The sequence below is a fragment of the Protopterus annectens genome, chromosome 7.part0 (genome assembly GCF_019279795.1).
Source record: "Protopterus annectens isolate FY-2018-M chromosome 7.part0, PAN1.0, whole genome shotgun sequence".
NCBI lineage: Eukaryota > Metazoa > Chordata > Ceratodontiformes > Protopteridae > Protopterus > Protopterus annectens.
This window is the reverse complement of record NC_056739.1, coordinates 268396549-268411421: the sequence shown is the minus strand read 5'-3', so window position 1 is coordinate 268411421 and position 14873 is coordinate 268396549. Positions and strand designations below refer to the sequence as shown.

At 39.1% G+C, this 14873-nt stretch overlaps 1 protein-coding gene across 1 annotated transcript in view; it reads left to right on the top strand.

The window, feature by feature from the left end:
* Nucleotides 1–13030, top strand: part of MDM4 (MDM4 regulator of p53) — a 326441-nt gene extending 313411 nt beyond the window's left edge. Inside the window, exon 4 of the mRNA XM_044076748.1 lies at nt 11741–13030. Coding sequence (XP_043932683.1) covers nt 11741–12313 — 573 coding nt within the window. The 3' untranslated portion in view covers nt 12314–13030. The remainder of the gene's footprint in view (nt 1–11740) is intronic.
* Nucleotides 13031–14873: the final 1843 nt, after the last annotated feature.

Below are 14873 nucleotides of genomic sequence, written 5' to 3'. Positions count from 1 at the left end.
TTCCCCATATGGGAAGGGAATGCCACCCTGCAAAAATGCCTCCTTTGTGATTGTCACAATTTTTTAGTTTAACATTTTTTCCAGTTCTTATATGTAACCTTCTTGTCTTGCTCATTTTTAGATCCTGTGGTTTTAAATGGCCTTAATATGTTTTACAAGTCTTATTTCATGTTTTAGAAATATTTTAACTTGTTAGACTACATCTTGGCATACTTTCAACTATTTACTTGCAATCCTTATTGTGGGCAATTGGCCCATGCCAGTTTATTTTTCGTGGTGCCATATTGGTAAAGGACTTGGACATTAGTTCTTTGATTGAAATGTATAACTTGTACAATGTTTTTTTAGAAGTTATGCTATCACAATATTTAGAGTGTTCAGTGTCCATTTTCATTTGCTTACAAATGCCAGCTTATCCTGTAAGCCACTTTCAAAGACCTGTACCTTAGTTCACCCCTCCGTATAGACTAACTGTAGCAGTTCCCCTTCAGAATGAAGTCTGATATAGCATATTCCTCTGTGTATGTATAAATGTATGTATGTATAAGCCAGCAACAAAAACTTGTATCCAGCTCTAGTATAAATATCTCTAAAGTCCGTTGTAATGCAGCATAATGCAGGGAGAGACCATTCCCATTGTAAATAGGTAACAGGTAGGCATGTGGATAATTTGTCCTGCCATAGAACAGCCTGTTGCCTGTTGGACAGGTAGGATTCGACTATCAGCCGCGGAATTGCCGAGCGGATGCTTTTTTAATGTGCATGGAGGAGTTGAATGTGGTTCACCATATCAAAGGGCCTTGGAGAGGTTCCAGAAAAGAGCAGATGATAGTTTATTATTGTTTCTTGTTATTGATGATGGTATTAGGAAAAGGAGAGGGCTGATGTGGTACTGTTTAGTTTTTAAGAAGAGATGTTATAGAGGATATGGGTACTGGATCAAAGGTAACAGATGATCTGATGAGTGTGTAGTATCTTGCGGCATGGTTAGTGGATGGGGCTGGTTGTTTGTTTGAATTGTGTACAGGGATTGTATAGTTTCTGCGAAGAAACCATTGAATGTGTTAGCAATGTTTACAGGGCACCGTTGTTTGCAAGTTGCTTGAGTGGGGGTGGTTGCTCTGGCTCCTGGGCAGGAGCTTGTTTAAGCCTGCCCAGAATTTTTTGTGGATTATTAAGGTGTTTTGTGGTGGAGGTGGAGGAAGAAGTTTTTATCATTTAAGATCATTCTTTAGTTTTCTTTTCTAAGTTTTCGGAAGGTTTGGTGGGAGTGTGGGTCTTAGAGGTATGCCATGTGACCACATCTTGTTTCTAGATATTGGATTTTTGTTTGGTGAGAGAGCTAGAGTGCCGGTTTGGTTTGGTTTTAGTTCTAATGGACCGCATTGGAGCATGGGAATCTAGATCTAGGAGGAAATCTTGAGGAGAGAGATAACTGTAGATTCAGAAGGAACTAACTTGAGTGTTGTCTTTAAGTTCAGTTTGAAAAATAAAGCCATGTAGATTTATGCTGCTAGATGGGGAGCTAGATGAGAAGGAATTCCAATCGATGTTGAAGCCACCTAAGACTATGGACCTTTGCCTGGGGATGTAAATACATGCTATATTTATGCTTATGTTTGTTTGTTTGGTTTTTACAGTAGAATTTTGGCATTGTTTGTTAGGAGGGGTTGTGGGAGGCAAAAGGGAGATTTGTAATGCATTTTGTAGAGCATGGTAACCACCACCCCCACGAGTTTATCTCGGTCTGCTTCTAGTATATCATACTACCCTGGGATTATCTGTGTCTCTTTTGCCATACTTGGTTACAGCCTTTTAGAGAGGAGTAGTAGGTGGGGAACAAGTAGCTAAAGGGCATATATGGGGAGTGGTTTGAGGTTATAAAAGTATCAGTACTGAAGGGGCGGGAATAGGGGGGGGCGGAGAGAGGCGGATGCCGCAGCCAGAAGCAAGTGCTCTCAAGGAGCAGAGTTTACACTAAGCCACTAGAGCCCAGGTTTCAAAATGCAACCCTGAATAATTAACTTGCAGATGAGTAATTCTGCTCAAACAAACATCAGGTTTCATTCTATGCTTTGGGAGCTTGGGAGATTCGTGCTAGTGCTGAGGACCCTTAAATAATACTCTTTTAAGTAAAGTCTATAAAAAATGACCAGATAATGACCTGTTTTTTTTGGTTGTGGGCACAGCAATAGTAGAGAAGTCGTCAAAAACAATATTTCAAACCTTTGTAACAGGGATAGAATGGGGTGGGGGGGGGTGGGGGGTTGCACTAAGCCAGGCCTAAGATGTAACTCCTGAATAATTAACTTGCAATTAGCTTGCAGGTGAGTAATCTCATCTAAACAAACATCAGGTTCAATTCCTATGCTTTTAAAATTTTATAGCTGTTTGCGGTGCTGTTTGCAGTGTGTTCATGATTTAAGTGGAGTATTGTTTGTTTGGGCCTAGGGAGATTCGTGGAGTAGGAGGAGGACCTTTGCTACTACTTTAACTTTAATACTTTACTTTTAAATCTATACTAAAACCAATTGTTTGTTTTTACAGGTTGTGGGCAATAGTAGCAATAATAGTAGAGTGATAGAAAGGATGGTTCTCTGCCTCATGTTTCAACATTCTGTTATCTAACAGTAAGTCAGCTTTAAACTTCCCATTAAATGTAAACAGTCTTCAGAGGACTTACTGCTTTCAAGCAGTTAATTCAGCATAAAATAATGTATCCAGAAACTTCCTTTTAAATTTCCTTTATTCAGAGTACTTATTGTTTTCAAACGATTAATTCAGCGTGAAGTAATGTATCCAGAAGCTTCCTTTTAAACTTCCCAGTTTTAATCTCAAAACACAGTAAAATGACATCCTTATATCAAATGGTTACATTCTAGACCAGCAGGCATCAAACAGGTGTGTGTGTGTGTGAGATGCATCTCTCTTTCTCATATATATTTTATGTATGTGTAAAGTATGTGTATGTTTATAATGTCTGTGTAAAATTCAGTTAAATTGTTTTGCATACATTGCAGAGCAGTACCTTACTCTCACTAAATCTCTTACTCCTAGTTTAAAAAAAAATCTTTCCTGGATATTAAGTTGTGCATTACTTGGAATGTATGTGTTGCACTTCTGTAATGCTGGTTTTATTTACCTGTGTTTGTGAAGTGGAAAACTTATTTTACGGGTTTCTACTTGACTAAAACTGTACACACACTTGCAAATCTACTGTTTTTACTGTATGTTTAATGCTGATGTTCTTGATTATAAAAATTCATTTTTTTGTCCCCTTTGATCTCATCCTACCAGCCTAATCCCCCACATCGAGAGGGTCTACCAGCCATTGTCTTACCCCTGGATTCTAAGGGTGTCCTGGGAGCTCAGCTGTCTGTGCTTCCATCAGGTGGGGTGGGGGTCCTCTTATATGACCTACCAATTCCCTTTATCCCCACATCCACGCTTGTTGACTAAGCTTGACAGCAACTTCCATGTTTGGTCCATGCCTCCCCTTAGGCAGCATCATCTATGAGCATTGTCCCACCCAGGACAAGCATGCCCATTCCTCACTGCGTCTTCGTAAGTCACCAGAGCTGCTAGTTGAACCCTTACCTAAATCAGTCAGTGCTTCATCCCTTTTCACCACTGTAGTGGCTCACTTAAGAGATTTTTGAAATGCTTTAGATAGTTGGTGCAAAGTCAGAGAACCTGGATGAAGTTGTTTTCCGAAGTACCATCATTTTAGAGGAGTCTGTCTTATTCCTTATAGTCTATTGTAACATAATTTGCTTTAGCTCCACTATATGGTTTATTTTAATTTTGCAAAACATGATTCATTTTTTTTTTATGCATGGAGTCTGTGCTTTTGCTATCTTGCTCACTATAGTGTATTGATTTATCTTTATGCACTATCAAGAACTAACAGTCAACTATGTAGAATGCATGAACGCAAACTGAAGTGGACTGTTAAAGTGAGTCAAAGTTAATTTAGTAGTAATAGAAATGTGCTTGAGGTGCTAGAGTTCATGTATCATTACTAGAGCTAACATTAGGATACTGGAAAGTTCTCCTGGAATGGTTCTTTTCTTCTAAAGCATCAGTATTATTCCAGCGTTGTAGGTGTAGTGTAGGGATTTTCATTGCTCACTTAACCCATTTTTGCCATATGAAGAAACTTGTAGAAGTATAATTGAGCTATTCTCGACTATGTTGCCCCCCACCACCACAGAGACACCCATATTTGTCTTCAGCCTAATGCTTTCTCACATCCAAACATCAGACGTCATTTAATTCATTGCTATTTTCCGTACATGTGATACTCCAAATCGTGGGCAAAGCAGTCTAGTACTTCAGCCAGAAGTACTGGAACCGCTCTGTGACATTGCTTGTCCAGTACATCATATAAGTAAGGAGCAACAGTGGTAGGTGGGTAAACTGAATGGTTCCAAACAGTATGCTTACAGAGATGAAGCCAAAGATTGGCATGCTATTAAATAATCCTTGGGTGGTTGTTGTGTCTTTCGGCTTTTCCCGGTTAGGGATCGCCACAGCGGAACTCCGGTCCGCTGATTGGCAGTAGATTTTTAAATGCCGAGTTGCCAGCCCTGACGCACAACCTTCAACGAAGGTACGCCCATTCACGCATGTCTCGACACAATAGCCGCTTTAGCTGAGAATCGAACAGGACAACGTCTTACTGTGAGGCAGCACCACCACCACAGTAAATAATCCCTGGGTACTGACGGAAAATGATTTTAGTAGTAGTTTGGAAATGTGAGCCCTGATGTATTTCTTGGAACCTTTGATCTAACTTCCTCCCAACACACACGGATCATATGGGTTTGAAGCCATTTGCTTCATGGCCTTTTTGATAGTTTAGATGACCTGTGGGGCTTTAGGCATCTTACTCTTCTTTGGATTCAGAAGGTCTGAACACCATAGATTGTTTATCCAGTTTCTTGCATGCCACGTGCTATGTTACTAGTGTTTTTTTTTTTTTTATAAGGACAGAAAAAACCTTAGAAGCCTTAGAAGGCTTGATGCCAAAGTACTAGGAATGCAGTAAAAGTGGATGGTGACTGTTTCTCCTGTCATTCAGTGCGTTTTTTCTGTCCTTGGTGAGTTGTTCGTGGAGTGGTGTTTTTGGAGTTTTTTTTTTTAACCCACTTCTGCTTCATAACCTCCCCCCCTAAAGAACTTTACATTAGTCCATTTTTCAAGACCAACAGAAGTTTTTCTGCAGGGTTCAGCTTTAAGTCCATCTTTCTGCTCTTCTCGGTCTCTGAATGGATATCCAGTCATTACTTTGTATCTGTCAGCAAGCTCCCCTTCTGCTTTTTATGGGCACTATGTTGATCTCCTGATGAATGAGTGTTCTCCATTTATAATAGTAAGTCCAATCTGTCTGTCCACAAAAAGAAAAAAAACATTGGATCCAGTGTTGGGGAAACCAGCTAATGGACTTCTGAAATTTCTGACTGTTCCATACAGAATGTTATGGTTTCAGAGCCTGGCATGGTGGTAGATCGCCTTTATCCATGTTGCAGACTAAATACTAAAACCAGGCTGTGAAAAGAGCTAACAGGTGCTTTTTCATTCTTTAAAAATCATCCAGTATACATCCATGAGATCCGTCAAGGTTTCATTGTCCTGAGTGTTGACATGTGGTATTAAGCTGTCCAAAGAGCTGCCTTACCAGTAGAAAGCAAAATCAAAATTGGCTGGTAGTATCTGAGCATGTGGTTATACTCATGGTTGTAGTTCAGAGTGATTGCTGTGCCCAGTATTTTTCACCATTTACTTACATTGTATTTGCATGCTGTATACCCAGTGGCGGCTGGTGACTTCAAATCACAGGGGGGCTGCAGGAGACAGCTGAATGGGTGGGGTCAAGGGGAGGGTGTGTGGTCAACCAGAAAGGGGAGGAGCTATGCACAAAACCACAAAAAACTAACTTTAATTAAATACGCTGCCCTGGGTGGCAAACCATCATTATGAAAGTCCAATCAAGACAAAAATAAGTGTAGAAGAATAAAAATATTTCAATGCATTGGCTGCATGACGGCTTACTTAATATCTAGATGGAAACAAAAGGTTGTGAGGCATGAAAAAATAAATTACTTTTTAAATGCATTACTGGAATGCCAGTCAAAAAGCACTCAAACCACTTCTCCTTGCACTGCAGTTCTAATTATAATATATTCAGCTTTATTAAAGTACCAAGTAACATGCTGAAAGTAGAAATCTATGTGATGCCCCCACTTGTAAAAATGTTTCTTATCCAAAAAAGACCTGCTGCCTGACAACTTGTTTCATGGGGAAAAACATGATAAAAGTAAAAAAATGAAAAGCAAACAAGAAACAAGCTCAAGATACATTGCTTAAAGAATTACTGTACAGGTTATAGACCACACATGATTGGCATTCTGTTTAGTTTACGGGTAAAGTCTGTAGAGATGACTGGAAGTCTCCAACAAGTGTAATGAGCTTTTTAAAATAATGGAATCCTGTCATTTAATACCCAAGGCTTATACATTATCTAGTCAAGTATTCTCTGCATGGCAACAACAGAAAGGCTTTCAATGTTGGCAATTCTTAACAGTATGCTTATTAAAGCTTACTTGCATCTTACGATCTCAGACAAGCTTACCTTACGGTCATTAAAGCATTGCTACTTAAACACAGAGCAACAGGCACTTTGAGTAATAAGCATAAATCTGAGTAATAAGCATAAATCAACAGTACAAAATATGACAGAAACCAGACCATTCTGCAAAATCAAGGACAGATGAAAAGCCACTGTAGTACTTATGCAGTGTGTCCTCCCCATCCAAGGTAGATACAACTACTCCTTGCCTTGCTTGGACACATCCAGAGTCACTACATGGGGAGTGGGGTGCAACAAGCATGTCACAATTTGAAATCTCTCTGGCTGACTGTGATGGCCCTGACACATTTGTCATACCTCTCAACCTGAAGAGCAAGAAATCTGGACAAAGCCATACACAGAAGTGGGACAAAGGCCCAAAAATAAGGACAATTTTTAAATATTGCTCTAATAAACTTAGAAAGATAATAGAATAGGTCTTGCATTAGTATGAATTTTCTGAAGGGTATAAAATCTGAAACTCAAATGTCTGTCATTTTCTAACTTCAGTCTTTAGTGATTTCTCACTAACTTGCCAAAAAACACAACTTTATCAAAAATGCACCACAAATGTGATGCCAAAATATAAAATAGTACAGCTGCTACCTGTCAAAGAAGGGACACTTTAATATTAGTACTGCTACCTTGAGCAGCTGACAAATTAAAAGAATCTACATGCATTTCAAGTAATCTATAACTTTGATTATTACAGTTATTTCTTAATTAAAAACCATGCTTTCTTCCAAAATTGCTATTTTGCGGAGGGATTATTAGGGGGAAGAGCAACATTTTGAACCAAAAATTGGGGACAGTTGAGAGGTTGGCTATGCCTAATTCTATAAAGCAATTTATTTGCATGTACCTCTCAACCTGTTAATGCAGTAAATCTGAACAAGGCCAAATATATTGGGGGTACATATAAACAGTACTAAAAATTGCTCTTGTATAAATTGAGACAGTTGATAGAACAGCTCTTACTTTAACATGCATTTTTCTGAAGGTTATGAAGTCTGAAACTTATTTAGTGACTTAATTCCTAAATGATTTGCCAGAAAACTACAAATTTTATGAAGAACAAACCAAAAATAAGAAGCAAAAATCTATTCATTCTTTGAAAATGTGGACAGTTGGGAGGTATAGTTCAGCTGGGCCTGTCTGTTGCTGCCCTTCCCCCCTGACAAAATAATGGTTGAATGGAGCCTCTGCAGCCATTCCAATGAACCATTACTTGGCTATTTCACTCCATGTACCATAAACACTAATGTGCATACTGCTTTTCTATGATGAGTTGGACTTCATTTGAAAGTTTTATTTTGTATTTTACAGCACAAACACTAAGTCATCTGTTAAACAAAGCAATGCAGTCTCACAATGAAAACTTAGCATTAAAACTTCTCTGCCCTTGAAACTCACATTCATTGAAACAGCATTGAAACCCACATTCAAAGAAAATACATTTTGCCAGTGGCAGATAAAGATTAATTTTGGGCTGTTTTCAAATCATAGGCCCCTTGCATATGAAACATACATGTGCTCTTTGATACACCTTCCTCATTGTACTAAAATTATATTCCTTGTACAATACAGTACACTTGTTAGAGGGTGTTTTAAATTTGTTTTGAACATTTTTCCAGTAAGCAATGAAACAAACCATATGCACCCATAATGGCAAAACTGCCCAGTTGAGAACATTTATCATAAAAAAGTCTACTCAGACTTCCACAGTCCACCATTATTAGTAAATATACACAATTCTACAGTCCACCATTATCAGTAAATATGCACAATTCCACAGTCCACCATTATCAGTAAATATGCACAATTCTACAGTCCACATTTATCAGTAAATATGCACAATTCTACAGTCCATTATCAGTAAATATGCACAATCTCTGAAGTAAGTCATCTAAATAATTCCACATTAAAGAAATCTGTAACTAATGAAGCGGTTGCTGCTAGCAATCACCTTTATATTTCATGGTTTCAAATTAAAGTGTCTGTTGCCCCTCAGGAATAAATTGCCTATATTACATTAAAAAATGATAAGCTAGTAATAATATTGCAAGAGGAAATGGATGGCAGACTGATAACAGACTCATAGTATCTTCACCAAGGAGAACATTCTCAATACGGCAGCATCCACCCCTTGTGGGAGTAGAACCCACAGCCTTCTGCATCAAAAAGCAAGTACACAACCTGTTGTGCTATAGTATTAACTAGGTAAAGCAGTAGCACTAAACTTCTATTCCCCTGCAGCTCTCAGCTCCTTGTAAAATCTACTCAATACTCAACTGCATCTCAACTTCGCAGCTCAAGAAAACAGGAAAAAGCCAAAATGTATTTGGGGGGGGGGGTCAAAAGCCCAAAAACCAGGGATACATTAAACGTTGCTTGTATAATCTTGGAAAGTTGCTAGAATAAAATGTTGTGTTGCCACCATACATTTTACTGCCAAGGTCCCTGAGCAAAAATCAGAGTAACATGCCACTACGCCACATCAGCTTCTTTGTAAAAGAGAGGAAGACTGAAACTTAAATAGCTATCATTTAGTGAATTCAGTTCTCACCATAGCTGTCAACCTCTTAGTACAAAACACCTGGACAAACCCAGTAATGAGGGAATACAGCCCTCAAACATATTCAGTGAATTCATTTCTTGCCATAGCTGTCAACCTTGGCACAAAAACCTGGACAAAGCCAATAATGGGGGAATACAGTCCCAAAAATAGGGACAAATTTAAAATATTAATCTTATAAACTTAGAAAAAGGTTGTGCTACTATGTATTCTGAAGGACATGAAGTTTGAAATTCAAATGCCGGTCAATTTTAGACAGAACAAAACAATTTTCAGCAGAGACGTGGGGATTAATACTGCAGACACGTCTTTGTAAAATGGCAGGGCACCAGAGCAAATCCACACAAACACAGGGAGGAGATGCAGACTCACACAGAAGCCACCCCAACCAAGAATCAAACCAGAAAACCTATAGCTGTGAGGCAACAATAGTACCACTGCACCATCAAATATGCAAGGAATTAAACATTCAGAAGCTGAAGTCTGAAATTCAAATGCCTGTCAATTTTACGGACAGAACAAAATTTTAAGCAGAGACGAGGATTAATACTGCAGACACGTCTTTGTAAAATGGCAGGGCATGAGAGCAAATCCACACAAACACAGGGAGGAGATGCAGACCACACAGAAGCCACCCCAACCAAGAATCAAACCAGAAAACCTATAGCTGTGAGGCAACAATAGTACCATTGCACAATCAAATATGCAAGGAATTAAACATTAAGAAACCTGAAGTCTGAAATTCAAATGCCTGTCAATTTTATTTAACATTTGTTAATCAGGACAGTCTGACTTGGAACAAAAAAAAATTTTCAGCAGAGGCCCAGGAAGAAATAATGCAGACATGTCTTTGCAACATGGGAGGACACAAAAGCAAACCCACACAAACACAGGAGAAGATAAGGAACCCCAGCCAAGAATCAAACCTGAGAACCTGCAGCTGTGAGGCAACAATGCTACCAGTGCAACATCAAATAAAGCAAACCCACACAAACACAGGGGAGATAACAGACCCACAAAGAAGGAACAGCCAAGAATCAAACCTGAGAACCAGCAGCTGTGAGGCAACAATGCTACTACTACACCATCAAATATCAAGCATTGCAGCATTTACAAACCACAGATATTATGAGGAACAGATCAGATCGAATATGAGGCAAAAATTTGCAATTATTTTACAAATGGTGGTGGGTAGGGAACTCAAGTCTTTAACACGTGCATACAGGGTACAGGGTTCAAGCCTGAGGTATTCCCTACCACACCACCATGAGCACCTACACACACACACACACACACACACACACACACACACACACACACACACACACCAGTATTGTAAAGCTAAAAAGCACCATACACACTCAACATAAAAAGCACCTTGCACACTCAATATAAACATAAAAAAGCACCATACACTTACCTGTCTGTTCTCCGTAGTATATCCAGCCCGCGCAAATACTTCAAAGACCCGCGAAAGCATCTTCCCGCGAGACTGTCCTGACTGCTCCTTCCCGATGATCCTGACTGCTGCTGTTGCAGTCCGGACCCAACACATAATCCCAGCGTGTCTGTGCACTTTAAAAGTGCACAGACATCTCCTTGTGTCCCCAATGGGGACTGCCGGATTGCCTGGAGCATGCGCATAGACCGACAGTAGTCGGGACTACTTCTTTTTTTATTTTGAGGGGGCTGCAGTCCAATAGCACGGGCCGCCCCTGTGTATACCACCTCCATAGATGAAACCACTACACAGCAGAAAATGAATGATAGACTAGTAGTCCTGGTTTTATGTAGCTCTGATGAAAGAAAATTATTCCAAACACCAGCAATAACAAAGTAGTTATCTTCAGAGGCCATGAAACTCGCTAGGTAGATCTTGTGTTCTGAACTTTAAATATAACTACAGTTAAGATGGTATACTACTACATATAATTGTATATCTTGGATTAGCACATCATGTAATCAAGGTCTTAAAATTAAGAAAAGCAAGCCCTGTGCTATGAGTGCTTCCATATCCAGCATTAGAGGAACTTGTGGCTTCCACTCAGCTGTGGTAATTTGGATCCAAATTGTCTTCCTGCTGGTACACTCAAACCAATCACATATTGTATGACAGTTTTGTTTGATGTATTTAATTAGCTGGTTCCATTTATTAGTCAGTCTGAACTGAAAGCCCTTTAAAACAGTTCAGGGGAGAAAAGCTCAATAGATAAAATTCAAACAAGTTTTGTTTTGCTGTAGTTTGACATAAAAATACATGTTACAAAAGTGAAGGACTGTACAGAAAGTAGGTAATGGTAGTATATTTTGTATGTTTACAATAATTTAAATCTATAATATTTGCTGTAACTTGTGATGTTTGTGCATAACTGTAGGAGATAGTAGTTGGTCCTTGATGTAGGGGATGGAGTCCCTGTAAAAGAGTTGGAAATGTCATGTGGTATGTGCCACGTATTTTTCCAGTTTATCTGTATGTTGATAGGATGGAACTACAGTTTTATATTGATTCAGTACTTTTTTTGTTTCCCATCCAGGATTGCTGGCAGTGTACTAAATGCAAGAAGTTTAACTCTCCAGAGAAGCGGTACTGCTTTCGCTGCTGGGCACTAAGAAAGGATTGGTATTCTGACTGCCCGAAGTTGTTACATTCTGTTTCTACACCTAATATCACTGCCACAAAAGGAAAGAAGGAAGAGGAAGATGAAGGGATTGATATTCCAGAGTGCAGAAGGACAGTTTCCGATCCAGTTAATCGGACTGCAGATCAGAACAAGTTATCAGAGAAAAACCAGACTGGACCACGTAGTTCCATTGAGTCTTTGGACTTGACCCAGTGTAACCCACCAACTGCATCTTCACCTTCCTGTAAGAAAAAATCTTCAAAACCTTCACTTGGACTGCCTGCAGCATTACCAGAATCCAACAAGGAACTTTTGAAACCTTGTTGTGTTTGTCACAGGCGCCCAAGAAATGGGAATATCATTCATGGCAAGACAGCTCACCTTGTAACCTGTTTTTTCTGTGCTAGGATGCTGCAGAAATCCAAGTCACCTTGTCCGATGTGCAGACAAAAAATTAATTTGGTGATCAAAATATTTATAGCATAGGTACCCTGGACTGATAATTTTCCCTTTTCCCTTGTTACTGCACTTAACTTGAATTTTCTTTTCAGTGTTTTGCACCTTGTCTGATGGACAGCCATTGGTGTGTGTCCTTTTTTTCACTAGCAGAACTTACTAAAGCTGATAACCCGTGTTAAAAGCCACAGTGTTATATATTCTGTTCAGTTTGCTGAAGGGCAGTGTTACCTGAAAGGCCACCTTCTTTGTCATCCCTCCATAATTTAAATTGCCATTGTGTTGCATTGCAGTTTTTCTTAAGATTAAGGGCAGCTTGCTTACTTTGAGTTTTTCTCTTACTGGGCTTGTTTTTCACCTTCCTTGAGTCATTTTGGCTACCTTCCATATTGAAACGTATTTTAGTGTTAAAGAATGACTTGAATTTTACCAAGCACATTTTTAAACAGCTTGTTACTTAATGTTTGCTGTTCTACATTTTGTTGCTGAGAATCAGAATGGTACTACATCATAGCAGCTTTTACCTTTGTTCATAAGTCTTTACTGTCTTACACAGGCACTGGATTTTTTGACTGTATACTGCAGCTAACATAGTATGTAATGGAAACTGTAACGTCTGTCTCAGTTTTTGTATTGCATGTGAGCTTCCCAAACCCATAAACTCTACTGTAGTACATAACCTTCTATTTTAAATCATGTGGAGTGTCCCGAGTGTTTTGATTAAACATTTTTTGATTGGCCCCTGCATACCTTCCTCTGCTTTTGGATTTGTTTTGTGCCTAAAAGTGTTTCATTTTATTCCAGTGCCCTTTTCAGGCCTGTATGCATATTAGAATGTTTGGGAAAGTTTGTTGCCATCTCGGTGATCGTATTTTTAGTGTTAGTGACTTGTTTTTTTACAAGCATATTTTAAAAAGGCTTGTTACTTGATGTTTGCTGTTTTCCATAGTTTTGAAAGCCTGCCTTTCTTTAAACTTGACTGTGTATGTGGCACAGAACTTAATGGAAATAGAACACTCCCAAGTCTTAACTGAAGCAACGTAAAAATGTCAGTATTTTATGATATGCATGCATGTTGATGCAGCACGTATTCTGTAGATGTCCTGAACAAACTTTTTGTGGCTTTTGATATTGCTTCTGAAAGTTAGTTTCCATGTTGTGTTTTTGTATTCTGAACCTTGCAGTCGCTTATCTGGCTAATGTTTATTTTCTTAGGGTTGAGGTATTAGATAATTCCTCTTTTTGGGAGGCAAGAATTGTAGTTTTAGTGCAGGGAGTTTTGTTGCTGTCATTTTGATCCGTTTTCTTTACCCTTGTAACGCCTTCAAGTTTTGCAAGGGCTGGGTAATAAAGGCTACAGCCAGTTTGGGAGCATGACCACTGCTGGTGTATGAGACCAGTTCTGTGTACCATTATCGGAGTATTCCTGTCCCATAGTGTTGAAGCAGTTAGTTGCCATTGCAAGATGCATCTCTTTAAGGTTTGTCTAGCTCTTAAGTAAACAACTTAATACAGGCAGCAGGTCTGACTAAGAAATGGATATGGGAGGGGGGTTTAAAACTGACAAATAAAACTATCGGTGCTGCAGCACTTCTCTCAGACCAAAACAAAAATTGTTAGTTTCATTTGCTTATATTGCAGACACTTATAAGGCTGTATGCTTATTATTTAATGTTCCACTGTGAAACTGTCACACTGAGGAGTTAAAGAAATGCACTTGCAGTGCTGAAGTTATGATTCCTCCTTTTTAGAAAGTTGTTTTGATAAACAAGTATAATTGCAAGACTTGTGATCAGCCAGTGAGTTTATTCAGGTATAGAAAATATTAAAAAATAGACTGCAGTTTAATTTTTCATAATATTAAGTATTGCTAGTTTGTCAGATTGTTGCTTTTATTAATCAACAACAAATCCAGCTTTAAAGAGCAACCTTCCAATAAAATAGTGCTTTCCTGTAGGAAAGCCGTTGACAGCATACCTTTTCAGTAGAAGTGGGGTTAGTCAAGCTTGGAAGAGTGAAAGGGCAAGCCAGTGACACTAAACTAACATTAATACGAAGTATGGTGATATTAGAGTTGTATTATTTGAAAGTTGGGGACTTCAGCTTTCTGAATTGCCTTAATGTCGTGTGTGTGTTAATTAAGCCTTTCAGCATCTTCTTAATGTCCCCCACCCCCAGGACAGCTGATCCCAGTGCTTCTCTTTGATCTCTTGGCCAACCTACCCCTCATGACTTCCCTGGACTTGGTTTGTTGTAGGGTTCAGGCCTTCTAGGAGATTGACACATCCTGTAACAGTATCATACTGCTGCTGTGAAGTATTTTTCTTATCTTTCAGAGCAAGACTTGTACTGGTGGCTTTGCTGGACTGCCCTTCATTTTTTTTTTTTCAAAGGGCTGGTGTATACAGGGTGCTCTGTCACCCTCAGCAGCATTTTGCTGCTCTTTCCATATACTCCACCAGGAAAAATCAAACTGCGACATGTGCCCTTCCTGGGTCTTCCCCCCAGGATATTCATACCCATCCTGTCCAGCCAATGCCTCATACATTCGTGCTGCTAATTGAATCCAGACTGCATATGCCATTGTCAG